Source organism: Macaca fascicularis, chromosome 15 (genome assembly GCF_037993035.2).
Source record: "Macaca fascicularis isolate 582-1 chromosome 15, T2T-MFA8v1.1".
NCBI classification, from domain to species: Eukaryota; Metazoa; Chordata; class Mammalia; order Primates; family Cercopithecidae; genus Macaca; species Macaca fascicularis.
The window spans coordinates 60,858,304-60,875,518 of record NC_088389.1 but is presented as its reverse complement, the minus strand read 5'-3'; the positions used below and the strand labels follow the sequence as shown (position 1 = coordinate 60,875,518).

At 42.0% G+C, this 17,215-nt stretch overlaps 1 protein-coding gene across 6 annotated transcripts in view; it reads left to right on the top strand.

Moving 5' to 3' along the window:
* LOC102130668 (stimulated by retinoic acid gene 6 protein-like) overlaps positions 1-17,215 on the top strand; it is an 80,272-nt gene that overhangs the window by 9,565 nt on the left and 53,492 nt on the right. For 2 of the 6 annotated variants that reach the window (XM_074017035.1, XM_074017038.1), the window contains exons 3-4: positions 2,165-2,517; positions 4,210-4,416. In XM_074017035.1, coding sequence (XP_073873136.1) covers positions 4,397-4,416 — 20 coding nt within the window. In that variant the 5' untranslated portion in view covers positions 2,165-2,517; positions 4,210-4,396. Of the gene's footprint in view, positions 1-2,164; positions 2,518-3,617; positions 4,417-17,215 lie in introns of those variants that run through there. The other 4 variants (XM_065530311.1, XM_065530314.2, XM_045373494.3 and 1 more) reach the window with 3 other exon arrangements.

Here is a 17,215-nt window from a genome sequence, read left to right as displayed (position 1 = left end):
AGTTTCTGGGTATCTCAGCCCCGAGCTCTTTCTTATATATGGTTGGCCTTCAGTTTAAATGGATCCCACTCCTGGTGCTCTAGAAATGGCTTTTGCAGAATCTGATCTTCTGCTCCTGACTATTCCCAGGCCCTGTCATGGTAATTGGTCACAGCCAGCTTTCTGATGCAGTAATCTCTTCCTTTGTGATCTGCATTCTGTCTATGTGAAACTGCAAAACACTAAAACTCCCTAGGGTGAATACTGTGCTGCAGCCAGGATCTTGTCCTCCCTGGGAAGAAGAAACAAGGTGTGTCCCAAGAGCATTTATCCTCAGAGACTAGCATAGTCCTTGATATGTAGGTACTTTGTAAATATTTGTGATATGAATGAGTGAGTGAAGACAGGAGAGGTGGGTAGGCCTGAGAGGTTAGTCCCAGCTCTCCTGTGGGCTTATCCAGAGTTGAGTCTTCTCTAGAATGGTCTGGAAAGATTAGTTGGGGACAGATTACAAAGGTCATTGAATGCCCAGCTAAAAAGATTGGCTTTCTTCTACTAGCAGAGGGGAAGCAAACCTGTTAGAGAACAGGGAAGGAGCAGGATCAGAATATAGGTTGGTTTCATTCCTTGTCAAAGAGAGAAAAATAGTCCCAAGTCAAAACTCATATCTGTCCCAGAAAGCCATTGATATTACAAAAATATTGGAGACAGGTTTCAATCAATTTAGAAAGTTTATTTTGCCAGGATTAAGGACACACCTGTGACACAGCCTTAGGAGGTACTGACATGTGCCCAAGGTGGTCGGGGCACAGCTTGCTTTTATACACTTTAGGGAGAGATGAGACGTCAATCAATACGTGTAAGAAGTACATTGGTTCTGTCTGGTGTGGTGGGACAACCCGAAGTGGGGGCTTCTAGGTCGTAGGTAGATAAGAGACAAATGATTGCATTCTTTTGAGTCTCTGATTAACCTTTCCCTAAATATACAGTTTATGTGTGAGAGGAAGGTAGAGGAATAGTCACTCATCCCATAGTGTGGCTCAGTGAATCTGCACTTTTACATAAACAATAGGGCAGAGGAAGCAATCAGATGTGCATTTGTCTCGGGTGAACAAAGGGATAACTTTGAGTTCTGTCTGTCCTTTGTATGGCACGTGTGAAGATAAGCCATCAATTTACATACCAAGGTGAAATTCCACAGAACTGTTTAGGGTAAAGACCTTGAGGCCCATGAAGAATTTCCTTGTGGGTAAATTATGAGAAAGGTATGTAGCTCTTTTTTTTTTTTTAATGGAAACTTTGTAGCTATCTTATTTAGAAATAAAATGGGAAGTAGGTTTGCCTGACTTAGTTCCCAGCTTGACTTTCCCCTTTAGCTTAGTGAGGGTCCAAGATTGATTTTCCATTCACAACTTAATGAAGAAATTGCACTAGGTCTTCTAGATATCTGAGTTCTTTTGTTTCTAATTTCTACTTCTGGTTTGGTTTCTATTTCTAGTTTCTAGTTTCTATTGCTAGTTCTTAATTTAATAATTAAGCCATGTCTCTAGAGAATAACTAGAAGCTGGCCTGTAATAAGCTTACAACACTCAGGAAACAAGCACAACCTTTGTGATACACTGTTGAATTTCCTTCTGTGACATCACCCAGGCTGTGAACCCTACTACATATAGGCCCCAGTACAGTAACTCTTCCTAACCTGGGTCTGGTGTAGTCCTCACTCTCTGCCAACTGCAGCACCATTGCATAACTCCTGGAAAAAAGTCTGTAGTGGAGTGCTATAGGGCTCTGTTCTATTCAATGTTTTTATTGGTAACCTAGATGAACTCAGAGAGAGTATTCAAATGCCCCCAAAGAAATTAATATACATTGGATAGGAAAAACAATATTCAAAAAGGCTTGTGTAGCTTAGCATGGTGAAGAGAAATCAAATGTTGAAATGTTCTGGAGATACATGTCAAGTTCTCTGTTTGAGTTCAATGCAAAAATAAGAAAGCCCAAGAGAAGCGAAATGAAATCTATCATGCTGGTTTCAAAAGGGTCCAAGTCTGGAGCATGGCAGCCCCTCAGAAGTGAGTCTTTACTACTATAAACCAAATATTCCAGAATTTTGCATTTTAAAACCAATGTCCAGAATTTAAGCATTTTAAAACCAATGTCTTAGCTTTTTTTTCCCCACTTTAAGGTGGCTGCCTTTCCAATGTCCCCAGAACGGTTGGTGACAATTCAATAATGATTCTTCCTTAATGGTATGAAGAGAGGAATTGTAAAATTGTGAGGAAACTTGCCATGATCATCCAAGAATTTAAAATATCCATTTGAAGTCTGGGAAATGGAGCCAGGAAGCACATTGCAGATGGGCACTCCTGGAAGTGATAGCATCTCTGCGTACCTAGAAGGAGAAGAGCTTTGCAATTATTTTCTATGAACCATCTGACAGGGATGTATCAAGAACTGCTTCTTTCAGTGAAGGAGACAGCCTGGTTTCAGGAAATACATTTACAGTGTTTCTTTGCTTTTAGACATCCAGCAAAAGAGGTATGTTGTACTCAATCTTTGTATTTCTCTTTCTCTTTTGTTTTTCTTTCATCATTTTCATTTTGAGAATAAGTATGTATGGAGCCTCCCCTGTATCCCAGACATCATGCTGAATCAGATCTAGCTGTGGCTTCCGAGCCACTCTGGCCTAGAAGGGGGCTGTGACTTTGTGACTGTGTGCCCAATACCTGGCACATAGTCGGCTCCCAATGATAGCTAATGTTCACTGAGTGCTTACTGTCTGTCAGGCACCCTGCTAAGTATTCTATGTCTACTAGCTCATTTCAGCCCCACTGTCCATAAGGTTGGTATAGCTTGTCTTAGATAAAACTGAGGCTCAGAGAGGTGAACAATGAAACTTGCCTGAGGTTACACAGCTGAGAAATGATGGAGTTGGCCCTCAAGTCCACTCTTGGAACCACTGCACCTATTTCTCCATAAGTGTGTGTTAAATGAACAAATAAACATATGACATAAAAGGATGTAGGTCAAGCCCAGACAGAAGATTGCATCATGGCAATGAGAAGATACTTCATGGCAGATTCTGCTTGAGGCAGGACTTAATGAACAAGAGCGATGCCGATCAGTAGAGGTGGGAGGAGCCGCTCCAGGCAGGAGTGAAGAGGTCAGGGTTGGCAAACACAAATGGCCTGAGTTTGTCAGTTATGGTGTCTGTTCACTGCCTCCATGACTCTCTCCCACTCCACCATGGCTGATTCGATCTGGGGTGTTATGGACCAAACCGTGTCTGCCTCCCAAATTCCTGTGTTGAAGCCCTAACTCCCAGTACCTTAGAATGTAACTGTATTTGGAGATAGGACATTTATAGAGGTAATTACATCAAAATGAAGCTTTATCCTCAAAATAAAGGATGGACCATGTGGTGCTTGCAAGTCCTCTACATTCTGTGCTGTGTCTGCTATGGTAACACCAGCTGCTAGAACAAATAAGCCCCACTCTTCACCAGCTTATTGCAATAGAACTTTGCTTCTTGCTCATGCACTAGTCTGTGAGAGGACAGCCTGTGTAGAAGACAGTTTTGTCTGCATGGTGATTCATGTACCCAGATGCCTTCCATCCTGTGATTCTATATCCTTTAGAGCCTTAGAGTCCAACCAACAGATGGGGAAGGAGAAGGTGGGAAAGACACGCTTGTTCCTTGGCCATCTTGGCATAGAAGTGACACACATCACTTCGGCTCACACTCCACGGGTGAGACCTAGTCCATGTCTGTCCCTAGATGCCAGGGTGGCTGGGGAGTATGGCTTGGGATGAAAATATCCTTACTTTATGGAAAGGGAGCAGGAACACCTGGTGGACAGCTAGCGGGTCCACCATGTGGTTGGAATTCAGTTCTGAACTTGTCTCCAGCCTCTTCTCCCCACAAATGGGCTGCCTTGTTTCCAAGAGAATCTAGGAGCCAGTGTTCCTAGTGTATTGCCTTAAGGCAGAGTCCTAGTTTATTGCCTGTAATAATTTTTACACCTGACCAAAGGGGCCATGGCTTCTCGGCAAAGCTCTGACAGCTCAGGGGGATGGTGCCCACAGCAGGAGCTTGAAAGGGCCAGCAAGAGCCCAGGAGAGAGGAAATAGGAGTGTAAGTCCTACGTCTGCAGCATGAGAAGGGGAGCTGAATAGTCAGCAGTGTTCTGGAATGAGGAAGCAGGCTGCCTGCTTGCTTTCATTTCTTAGGTAAATATTTGCTAGAAGTTTGCCTTTTCTCTGAGTTTTTCGGTACTGTGACGAGAACTGGGCAGAACATCAGCTCATCAGAAGCAGTGACATCCAAGAGCCCTGAGAAACCCGAAGAACAATTGAGAGAAGCCTCCTTTGCCAACGCGTTGCCCACCAGGGCTGCACGTGGTACCCCCACTCCAAGATGCTTTCCAAAAACACCAGGTAAGCTTTAAGAGGCAGATCTGAGACAAGTCGTGCTGGATAGCTGCATGTTCCTAGCAACTGCCTTCTGTGATGCTGGTGATTAATGAAAACCGGGAGAAAGGCATGTTTTAGCTAATTCATAGATAAGCTGGCATGGAGGAAATAACATAGATAGGTTACTTGGTCAGTGAATAGATTTCCTTTCATCTTCAGTTCAGAGACAGAGTGGAGTGGACAGAGCCCAGATGTGTTGTTAGGGGGCCTGGGTTCAAATCCTGGAGTTTCCTCATCTCTGAATCAGGTGTGATACCCCCTGCCTTACCTAAACCACAGCTTTGTGAAGATCATATGAGAACAAGAATGTGAAAGGATTCGAGATCCATAAAGTCCTGCCCCGATGGCAGGAATTAAGAATTCTTATTCTAACCTTCAAATGTTTTAGATCCAAGAACTGAAAGCCTACTCCAAAATATAACAAAAAATCCAACCATCACCTTCTGGCGTCACAGTATCTATTTAGAACTGTGGAGGATCAAAGAGGGAAATGAGCCATGAAAACACCAACAAGAATAAGAGTCACTTGGGAAAGGAGATACCCAGAATCCCACCCACGGGAAGAGGGAGGGAGCCTGAGCGCAGTGAATGGAAAAGACCTGAGGCCGGAAACAGACCAGAGGGACGGCTTGTAGGACTGGTGGACAGGGAGCACAGGAGGCAGCCAGAGGTGGGCAAAGACTGAAACTGGAAGGTCTGAGAGCATTATTCCTTTTCCCCCTCTCTCCAGCTGGCCCCTTGGGCTGGGAGAAGGGAAAGGCTAAGAGGACAATTTTTAGGAAGATCCCTCTGGTCACAGGATGGAAAATGGGTAGGAGATAGGAGCCTGGGCAGGAGGCTACTGAGATAGTCCAGACAAAGGGGGCAGTGGCCGAGACGAAGGTGGTGGCTTTCAGGGTGGAGAGATGTGTCTGGATTTGGCAGGGATTGGAGAGGAAGGAGTAGAGGATGACTTTGGGTCCCTGACTTGGATGAATGGGTCTGGGGTAGTGCCATTCCTGAGATGAGGATGCCAGGGGAGGAGCAGGAAGTTGGGGTGTTCAGATGGGACATGTTGGACTGGGGTGTTCAGATGGGACATGTTGGACTGGGGTGCCCATGGGACATCCAGAGACAGATAACCAGGAGGCTGACAATTGGCCCTGTGGTCTGGCATTAGAGGGAAAGTCCAGGATGGACCCAGAGAATGTGGCCTACCCTTTGGTGCCAGCTATGCCTCTTGGGCCCTTGACGTTCCTTTGAAGTCAGCACCATGCCCCTGAGAGCTTCTCCCCATCCCTCTCAGGGCCCCCTCTCCATCACGGTCCTCTTCCTGGGTATGGCTCAGCTGGTCAGGGCCCTTCTCACAGGGCAGGACCCAGCCTGAGCATGTAGTTCTGATTGGTCTACCAGTGAGGGGTGGGGAAGGGGTGTCGCTGTCCCCACTAAGGACCCTAGAAACCTTTATCAATGTTTTAATGTCATTGTAGTGCCTGAATATGTTTCCTCTTTGGAAAATATAAGAAGGGTTCAAACTCCAGCTCTGCCAGCATCTAGCTAAATGACTTTGGGCTTTTAGTTAACCTCTAAAGCCTCAGTTTTCTCATCCATGAAGCGGGAATACTAGTACGTGTTACACAGGTTGTGAAGGGTTAAGTGAGACAATAACTATAAGAACCTTATCCAAATGCCCAGCACACAACTCACATTCAACACACAATGGCTATTATTATTGTTACTTTTATTAAGTGAAAAGAAATGAAAATGAATATGACTTTATTAGACAGTTAAGAAAGGAAGGAGGTAGAGAAGAAAAGTTTTTGTCTTCTTCAACAACCAAGTGTTTTGGTGGTAGCATTCTCTGAACTTTTCAGACATGCATGAAAACACCCCCATGCACATTTTCTAAAGCAGGGCACCAGCCAGAGCTGACCATTCCTAGACATACAGCAAGGTCAAAATGAATGGAGAAGTCAAAGCAAAGACAAAGAGAACAGAGATTTGAACATACAGAGAAGAAAGAGAGAGGCTCCGGGATAAAGTGAAATAAAAACAGGGTGTTTATGTGTGGGCTTGATTGCAGAACTTTTCCCTGATTCTCAGAAGGTCATAGAAAGTGGCAGACACAGAGACAAGCCAACACAGAGAGAGAGAAAGGCAGGGAGCTGCATGTGATGCTCTGAGGGGCTGTCAGAGGCAGGCCTGCAGGGGAAAAGGAGAAACTGGGAAACAACCAGAAAGACAGTCAGCAGGCTTATGTGGGTTTATGGTAGTCATGGACTTCCTCTTATTTTATTTTAAAAATTTAAGCTTTTTATTATGGAAATATACAAACCCATACAAAAGAAAAGAGAATAGTATCATGAACCGCCAGCTTCAACAATTGTCAACACATGGCCAATCTTGTTGCATTGATACTCCCCCATCCCCTCCTCCTCTCCTAGGCAGCCTATTATTTCATCATGAATTTCATTTTGTGTTTTTGTTTGAGACAGAGTCTCACTCTGTCACCCAGGCTGGAGTACAGTGGTGCAATCACAGCTCACTGCAGCCTTGGTCTCCCTGGTCCAGGTGAGCCCTCCACCTCAGCCTCCTGAGTAGCTGGAACCATAGACATGCACCTCTAAGCCTAGCTAAGCTTTTTATTTTTTGTAGAGATGGGGGGGTCTCCCTATGTTTCTCTGGTTGGTCTCAAACTCCTGGGCTCAAGCGATCCTCCTCCATCAGCCTCCCAAAGTGCTGGGATTATAGGCTTGAGCCACCATGCCCTGCCTGGATTTCATTTTTGAAAAGAATTCTGCTTTCTCCGTGGAATTCTTAAAGTGGTGTACAAGTGATCTGGTACAGAAGTTTGTTCTCAAACCTCCACAAGCCCCTGCCATTCTCTTGTTTTGATTCTGAGAGAGCCCAGACTGCCCTGGCCATAGGAGCTGAAAATTACATTGAAATCAGAACTTAGCAGTCAGAGAGTTCTTTTATGATCATCCAGATTGTTAGCATTCAATGCCTGGCTCCCCAACTTGCTAGCTGTGTAAGTTGGACAATATTCTGGATCTTTCAGTGCCTCAGTTTCCTCATCTGTGAAATGGAGTGATAATGTACCTTTCCCATAGGGCTGTTATGAGGATGAAACAAGGTGGTAAACATACTAAATGTTTAAAACAAAGCTTGGCACATAGTAGACCCTTGAGGGATGTTAGCTTTCCATTCACTCGTTTAGGAAACATGAGTGAATGCCAACTGGTGCCAGAGGTATGGGCAGGAGCTGGGCACAGGGAGCTGAATGAGAAGGGCCTCTGCCCTCGAAGAGCTCCCCATTCAGTGGGGGACACAGACCTATGAAAAGTTAGCTCCAAACAGTGGACTGGTGGCTGTGACACTGGGCCGTGTCCCAAGCAGTCCATCCTATCTCCTCAATTCAGAAGTGAGCAAACAGAGACCTAGGGGTCCCCTGAGCCTAAGGAGCCACAGTGGTTAGCAGCAGAGCTGGGATGGGCTCAAAGTGGATTTCCCTGACTGGGCCTCTTCACATGAAGGCTTCAAAGGAGGTCGGTGGCCCAGGAGGGCACCTGGCCCATGCTGGGCAAAGGTGCTGGGCTTTGGGTCAGTCTTCCTGCAGTAGGGAAGGGTAAGATTGGTCATGGGGCCAGGCGTGGGCAGCCATTCTGGTTACTGGTTAACCAGGTGGGGACTGCAATGCACTGCATGGTCAGGGGCCCAAAGGTAGTGGAGTCCTTGGCACTTTCCGCCCTAGCAGAAGGCCAGGGATGCCAGCCTGGCTGAGCACAACCATGCATAGCACTGGACTAGGGCTGGGGGATGGAAGGCAGAGCCTGTGGGGAATGGGAGAGGTTGCCACTGCTTACCAGATGCTCCGGGGACAGAGAAGCAGACAGGGTCCAGGCTCCGAGGAGGTAGAAACACAACCAGTGACAGTCCCCTTTCAGTTCTGTGAAAGGAAAAACACCTTTCTTTTGTCAGAGTTGTCCAAAAGTGGGGAAAAGACTGAGAATAAGTACAAGTGATCTGATACAGAAGTTTGTTCTCAAACCTCCACAAGCCCCTGCCATTCTCTTGTCTTGATTCTGAGTAGTTGAATAAAACTACTCTTTGGGCACGAGTCCAGGCACTTGATTCTCATTGTATCTCATCCACACAGAGCCCTGGAAGGGGGACACTGGATCCATTTTCAGGACGAGAAGAGTAAGACCCAAAGAAGGGCATGGCTCGCCCACAGTCACACAGCTGGCGTGTGGTGGAGCTGGGACTCACTCTCATGGTCTTCCTGGCTCCAAAGCCCACACTTTTCCACTGAGCCTGGCTGACTCAGCAAGATGGCAGGGTTGGCCTGGGAGGTACAGGGTTCCTACCCTTGAAAGTGCCCAAATGGAGCTTCAGGGCTGCCCTGTGGGGAGGGAGAGTGGCAGAGAGTACAGAGGCATTCACACTTCCCATGGGTGGATGCTAGTCTGTGATTCCACTACTTGGAGTGGATGAGGGGCCAGGAGGCAGCTCAGACCAATGCAGGCCAAGTACACACAGTGCAGAGTGTATGTCTCCCTGGCACCCGCCCTTCCTGCATTCTTTCCTTCTTTCCTTCACTCACTTATTCATTCAGCAAGCACGCACTTGGATTTATTATGTACCTTACCTGAAGTCTAGAAGCTCAGCGTAGGGGTTGGGTAAGGGACAGTTGGAATTCACAGTTGAATAAAACGTGTTTCTAGCTTTTGAAAAGTTCATAACTGGAAAGTGAGAGATGAGACGTGAAAAATAGCATGAAGAAGATTTGAGGAGTGCTAGAGAGGACCCTCAGCCAAGTTCAGTGGGGCTGGGGGAGGAGAAGTGGGAGGGAGGAGGGAATGACTTTGGGTCAGGGAGGAGCGAGGAGGAGGGCCCAGAGAGGCAATAAGATCTGAGCTAAAGTTTCCACATGACTTCATTTGCTGTTTACACATCTGAGCAGGTCGCAGTGTTTAGGATCCTGCAGTGTGAAGACACATATTTGCAGAATGCATCAGAGGCCTTCATGGACAGATGGCCCCCTAGCAATCATCTGATAGTCAAGTTTGTGTTTTCTTTTTCCAAACACTTGGTTGCAACCCATTAGTGGGCTGTAAAATCAATTCAGTGTTTATGACCAGCGTTGTACAAAATGGAATGGGACAGAGTACAAATTACTTGAACCAAATTAGGACTACCAAAGGGCACTGAGCATAGTAAGGGTATTGTTTTGTGAAAATTCGTTAAACATGCATGCGCAGAAGTTTGTTAAACACGCATGTGTGCACACACACATCTCAACTGGGTCATAGTTGTAACTATGAGTAGTGTGTTATATATGTAACACATACAACTGTGACTTGTAGTTAAAAAATTTTGTCTGGTCCAATGTCCTCATTTTACAAAGTAGAGAAAAAGGATTTGTGCAATGCAGAGCGTAGGGAGAAGAGCATAGGGTGGGGCACTGGCTCTCTCCTGAGTTCTTTTATTTAACCTTGTTGTCTTTCCTCTAAAGCATAGTTAATATTGACCTTGGTCCTAGAAACTCTGACTTCTTCATTATTTTAGGAAATGCCAGAGCCAAGGTCACTTGTGCCCAGTGGTATACTGGGAAATGTATCATAACTGGATCTTGAAAAAGTATGCATATGTATATATAAGCTTATTATAAATTATACTGATATAATACATTTTACATAATTGACAAATAAAAAATATACAATATCTTTATTGCAAATTCCATTCAGCCAATTAATTCTCATAGAATGCTTTCCTTAATTTCTGCTGAATTCATCTGTAGCCAAGCTATGATTGCAGTTGATGAGTGAACATAGTTTCAACATGATTATTGGTTGATATTTTTATTTACATTAATGAGTAAGACAAATGGGAAAGAACAAACACTAGATGTAAGTCAGGACTTGTTTGCTGATTGTCAGGAGTTACTTTGCTGAGTGGGGTAAACGTTTTTGAATTCTGGAAGAATATTTTCTCAATTATTTCTGCTATGCACTCTGTAATAGCTACAAACATATGTTTTTAAATCTGCAGTATTAACATTTTCTCTGTCACTTTACAGGCAATCTACAAAACAATAAATCAAGCCCCGATTTGTAGTGTTTGCCTATTGCCATGATATAAACATTCCCATCGTGGCTGATGTCAAGCGAGGTGATGTCACTGAATATGGAGTTGGAAAGCGATGCACAACAGCACATCATAACAGTGTTTACATTATACAGATGTAATAAGAGCATATCCCAAGAGCATAGATGATAGTAAAAGGTAGCAAAACAATTGGAAAGTGATGAGTTTTGTTGTTTAGAGACAGGGTCTCACTGTGTTGCCCAGGCTGGTGTCAAACTCCTGGGCTCAAGAAGTCGTCCTGCCTCTGCCTCCTGAGTATCTGGGACTATCAGTGCCCACCACTGTGCCCAGCTTGAAGAGATTAGTTTTGAGTTTTTTTAATCTTTGTTTATAATATAACTTATTTGCTTATAGGTTTATATAACTTAATTTTTAAAAACAATGGTGGTGCTTCACAACTGGCTTGCAGAATTCCTTACAGTATGACAATTGGTTCTTCACATTTGGCACAAGCCAGCCTCAGCACCTCTACATCTACCTCAGACCTCCAAGGCAGGATTCTGGGGAATGAACAAGGGGATTCATGGGATTCACGAAAGTAGGGCAGGGCTGGTGCAGAATCAGACATCCCAAAGTACACATGGCTGCATTGCGGAAGGCATCACATGGATGCACACTCACATGCACTCTGCACACACCCCTTCCTCCTTCCCTAACCCACTCTGCACTGAGAAGTGGGAACCATTTCTTCTGTGCCCACAAGGTGGTCAGCGCTCTGCTCAATGAGCACAATCGGGTACCTCAAAAGTCCTGGGCAACTGATGCTTCTGATCTCTGCTCCTCTCTGGGCCTCAGTTCCCTGGGAGAGAGTGCCATGGAATTAATCACCATTCCCTGAGCCACTTGCCAGGCACTTGACTGGTCTCTGAGGACAGAGGTGAGTTGGCCACAGCCTGGAAAACCAGGAAACTCTGGAGCTCCAAGAAACCACCTGAGTGAGCCAAGGACTGGGGCAGAGGACGGGGAGGTGAAGGGGAGCCTGACTCCCACACTTGCTTCCTCTTGGGTAAATCATCACACCTCGCCTGGCTTCAGTTCCTCATTTTAAAAAAGGGCTGATACAACTTACCTCATAAGATTCTAGTAAAGGTTGAGTTAGGTAATATAAAATAGCAGAGTGCCTGGGACATAGGGACACAATAAAGTGACATCAATCAATGAAAGCTACTATCATAGGTTTAACTTCCTACTACAGAGTGATCATGTTAGGACCAAAAAAAGCAGAAGGATGTGGGAGACCCCCCCAACAGATGATCAGTGGCACATGTTGGAGAATGGAGGGAGGAATAGAGATAACTGTGTTCTAGAAGCAGCACGTAGGTGTATGTCACTCTTCAGATTGGCCCTCATTTTATTTATCATTTAAAATAAAAATTTAATTGACACATTGTAATTCTACATATTTATGGAACACAATTTGATGTTTTGGTTTATGCATATGCTGTACAATGATCAAATCTGGATAGTTAGTATACCTATTGTCTTATACATTTATGATTTATTTATGTCGAGAACATTAAAAACCTCTGCTTCAGCTATTTTGTAGTATACAATACCTTACTGCTAACTATAGTTACCCTACTGTGCAATAGAACACCAGAATTTATTAATCTTATTTAATTATCACTTTGTAACCATTCACCAACTTCTCCCCATTCTTCCTTCTCCCATTCCCTCCTGGTTTCTAGTAACTACTGTTCTACTTCTGTATCACCTTTTTAAAAGATTCTGCTTGTGAGTAAGATCATTTGGTATTTGTCTTTCTGTGTCTGGCTCATTTCACTTAACATAATGTCCTCTGGGCTCATGCATGTTGCTGCAAATGATAGGATTTCATTCTTTTTTATGGCTAAATAGTATTCCACTGTGTATGTACCACAATTTCTTTATCCATTCATTTGTTGTTGAACACATGGGTTGATTCTGTACCTTGGCTATTGTGAATAGTGCTGTGGTAAACATGGGAGTGCAAATACCTTTTTGATATACTGATTTCATTTTCTTTGGATAAATACCCATACTGGGGATTGCTGGATTTATATGGTAGGTCTAGTTTCAATTTTTTTGAGGAACTTCTATACTATTTTCCATAATGGCTGTACTAATTTACATCCCCACCAAAAGTGTGTTCTAATTTACATTTTCTTTGGATAAATACTCATACTGGGGATTGCTGGATTATATGGTAGTTCTAGTTTCAACTTTTTTGAGGAACTTCTATACTGTTTTCCATAATGGCTGTACTAATTTACATCCCCACCAAAAGTAAATGTTCCCTTTTCTTCACATCCTCACCACCACTTGTTTTGCTTTGTCTTTTTGAATAGCCATTCTAACCGTAGTGAGGTAGTATCTCATTGTGGTTTTGATTTGCGTTTCCCTAATGATTAGTGATGTTGAAATTTTTCATGTTGGCCATTTGCATGTCTTCTTTTGAGAAATGCCTATTAAGGTCTTTAGCCCATTTTTTAGTTGGGTTAAATAACTAGTTGTGCTGTTGAGTTGTTTAAGTTGCTTATATATTCTGGATATTAACTCCTTGTTAGATAGTTTGCAAATCTTTTATCCCATTCTGTAGGTTGTCTTGTCACTCTGTCAGTCATTTCCTTCACTGCACAAAACCTTTTTAGTTTGGTGTAATCCCGTTCCTCGTTTTTGCTTTTGTTGCCTGTGCTTTTGAGGGTTTATTTTAAAAATCCTTGCCCAGCCTGATTTCATCAAGCATTTCCCTGATGTTCTAGTAGTTTCATAGTTTGAGGTTTTACATTTAAGTCTTTAATCCATTTTGATTTGATTTTTGTATGTGGTGAGAGGTAGTGGGGGTGTCTATTCTCATTTTTCTGCATGTGGATATCCAATGTTTCCAGCCCCGTTTATTGAAGAGAGTGTCCTTTCCCCAATGTGTGTTCATGGCACTTTTGTGAAAAATCAGTTACTTGTAGATTCATTAATTAATTTCTGGGCTGTCTGTTCTGTGCCATTGTTCTACGTGCCTGTTTTTATGCCAACACCATGCTGTTTTGGTTACTACAGCCTTGTATTAGTAGTATATTTTAAAGTCAAATCGTGTGATGCCTCCAGATTTATTCAGGATTGCTTTGGCTATTTGGAGATTTTTGTGATTCCATATACATATTAAAATTGTTTTTTACATTTCTGTGAAGAATATTATTGGTGTTTTGATAGGGATTGCATTAAATCTGTAGATTGCTTTGGGTATTTTATGGCTATTTTAACAACATTAATTATTTCAATTTATGAACATAGAACATCTTTCTATTTATTTGTGTCCTCTTTAATTTCTTTTATCAATATTTTAGTTTCCAGTGTAGAGATCTTTCACCTCACTGGTGAAGTTTATTCCTAGGGTTTTTTTTGTTTTGTTTTTTCTCTCTCTTTCTTTCTTTTTTCCTTCCTTCCTTCCCTCCTTCCTTCCTTTCTTCCTTCCTTCTTCCTTCCTTTCTTCCCTTCCTCCCTTCCTCCCTCCCTCCCTCCCTCCCTCCCTCCCTTCCTTTCTTTCTTGTATAGCAATGATATTTATTTTTACATTTTGATTTTGCCTCCTGACACTTTATTGAATTCATTTCTTAGTTCTAATATAGTTTTTTGTCAAGTCTTTAAGATTTTCTAGATATAAGATTATGTCATCTGCAGATAGGAACAATTTGACTTCCTCCTTTCTAATATGAATGCCTTTTATTTTTTTTCTTGCTTAATTATTCTGGTCAGGACTTCCAGTACTATGTTGAATAGAAGTGGTGAAAGTGGGCATCCTTGTCTTATTCCTGATCTTAGAGAAAAATCTTTCAACTTTCCCCCATTCAGTATTATGTTAGCTGTGGGCTTGTCATACATGGCCTTTATTGGATTGAGGTACATATATTCTATGCCTAATTTGTTGAGAGTTTTTATTTTGAAGGGATATTGAATTTTGTCAAATGCTTTTTCAGCATTTAATGAAGTGATCATGTGGTTTTTGTCTTTCTTTCTGTTAATGTGGCATATCACATGTATTGAAATGCATTTGTTGAACCATCTTTGCATCCCTGGGATGACTCTCACTTGATCATAGTGAATGATATTTTTAATGTGCTGTTGAATTTGGTTTGTCAGTACCTTGTTGAGAATTTTTACATCTATGTTTATCAGAGATATTGGCCTGTAGTTTTGTTTTATTATGTGCCCTCATCTGGTTTTGGAATCAGCGTAATGCTGGCCTTGTAAAATGCATTTGGAACTATTCCCCTCTCCTCAGTTCTCTGGAATAGTTTGAGAAGAATTGATATTAGCTTTTCTTTAAATGTCTGATAGAATTTAGCAGTAGAGCCATTGGGTCAAGGGCTTTTTGTGATGAAAGACTTTTTATTACTGATTCAATTTTCTCACTTGTTTCTCCTCTATTCAGGTTTTGTATTTCTTCATAATTTAACCTTGGGGTGTTGTATGTGTCTAGGCATTTATCCTTTTCTTTTATGTTTTCAAATTTGTTTACATATAGTTGTTATTCATGAGTCTCTTATGATCCTTTGTATTTCTGTGGTGTTAGTTGTAATGTATCCTTTTTCATCTCTGACTTTGTTTGCATCTTCTCCCTTTATTGTTAGTCTAGCTAAAGATTTGTTGATCTTGTTTATCTTTTCAGAAAAAAGAACTCTTTTTTGCTAATTTTTTAAAAATTGCTTTTTTTTTGGCCTGGTGTGGTGGCTGATGCCTGTAATCCCATCACGTTGGGAAGCTGAGGCAGGTGGATCACCTGAGGTCAGGAGTTGGAGACCAGCCTGGGCAACATGGTGAAACCCCGTCTCTACTAAAAATACAAAAATTAGCTGGGCATGGTGGTGGAAGCCTGTAATTCCACCTACTGAGGAGGTTGAGGCATGAGGATCGCTTGAACCTGGGAGGCAGAGGTTGCAGTGAGCTGAGATCACACCACTGCACTCCAGTCTGGGTGACAGAGCAAAACTCCATCACAAAAAGAAATAAACAATAAATGAAATAAAAATTGCTTTTCTTGGCCTTGTTTCATTTATTTCTGCCCTCAACTTTATTACTTTCTTATTTCTACCAATTTGGGGTTTGGTTTGTTCCTGTTTTTCTAGTTCCTTGAGGTGTGTCATTAGGTTATTAGAAATCTTTCTTCTTTTTTAATGTAGATGTTTATGGCTATACACTTCCCCCTTATAACTGCTTTTGCTGTGTACAATTGGTTTTGGTACAATGTGTTTCCACTCTTATTTTTCCTCAATAAATTTTAAAATTCCCTCTTTAATTTATTCATTGACCTAGTGGTTATTTGGAAGCATGTTTTAAAATTTCCATACATTTGTACTTCTGTTGCAGTGTTCCTTCTGTTATTGATTTCTAGTTTTTATATCATTGTGGTCAATAAGAAAATTCTTGAAATAATTTCAATCATCTTGCATTTGTTAAGACCTATTCTGTGACCTAATACATACATGATCTATCCTGGAGAATGTTCCATGTTCCAGAGAAGAATGTGTATTCTGCAGTGCTGGGTGGAATGTTCTGTACATGTCTGTTAAGTCCATTTAGTCTATGTGCAGTTTAAGTCTGATGTTTCATGTTTCTTGTTTTTTGTTTGATTGTTGTTTTTTATTGTTTCTTTGTTTTATAGAGGCAGGGTCTTTCTCTTGTCCAGGCTGGAGTGCAGTGATGTGATCATAGGTCACTCCTGGGCACAGGTGATTCTCCTGCCTCAGGCTTCTGAGTAGCTGAAACTACAGGCATGTGCCACCGAGATCAGCTAATTTTTAAAATTTTTTATAGAGAAGAGGTCTTGCTATGTTGCCCAGGCTAATCTTGAACTCCTGGCCTCAAGTGATCCTCCTGCCTTGGACTGCCAAAGCATTGGGATTATAGGCATAAGCCACCATGCCTGGCCTAAGTCCAATGTTTCTTTCTTGAAATTCTGTCTAGATGATCTGTCCATTGTTGAAAGGGGGATGGTGAAGTACCCTACTGTTATTGTATTACAATCTATCTCTCCTTTTAGATCTAATAATATTCATTTATATTATATTAGGGTGCTTCATGATATATTATTCATAATATTATATATTCATTATATATTAGGGTGCTTCAGTGTTGAGTGTATATATATTTACAGTTGTTAATCCACTTGTTGAATTGATTCCTTTGTCATTAATGACCTCCCTTGTTGCTTTTTATAGTTTTTAACTTAAAGTCTATTTTATCTGATAAAATGTCTATCTCTTTTATCCTTTATCAGGAGTATGCGTACTCTTGCTCACTTTTGGTGTCTGTTTGCATGAAATATCTTTTTCCATTCCTTTACTTTCAGTCTATGCTTGTCTACCAGTGAGGCTCATCTCTTATAGGCAGCATATAGTTGAGTGTTGTTTTTAAATCCATTCAAGAGCTTACTTTAAATTGGATAATTTAATCCATTTATATTCACAGTTATTATTGATAAGTAGGATGTACTCCTGCCATTTGATTGTTTGTTGGCTGTTTTGTAGATGCTTTTTTCCTTTCTTCCTCTCTTACTGTTTACCTTTGGTTCAGTGGTTTTCTGTGGTATTAAGCTTTGTTTACTTTCTTTTTCTTGTTTGTGTGTCTGTTTTAATTTTCTTTTTTTTTTTTTCGTAGTTAT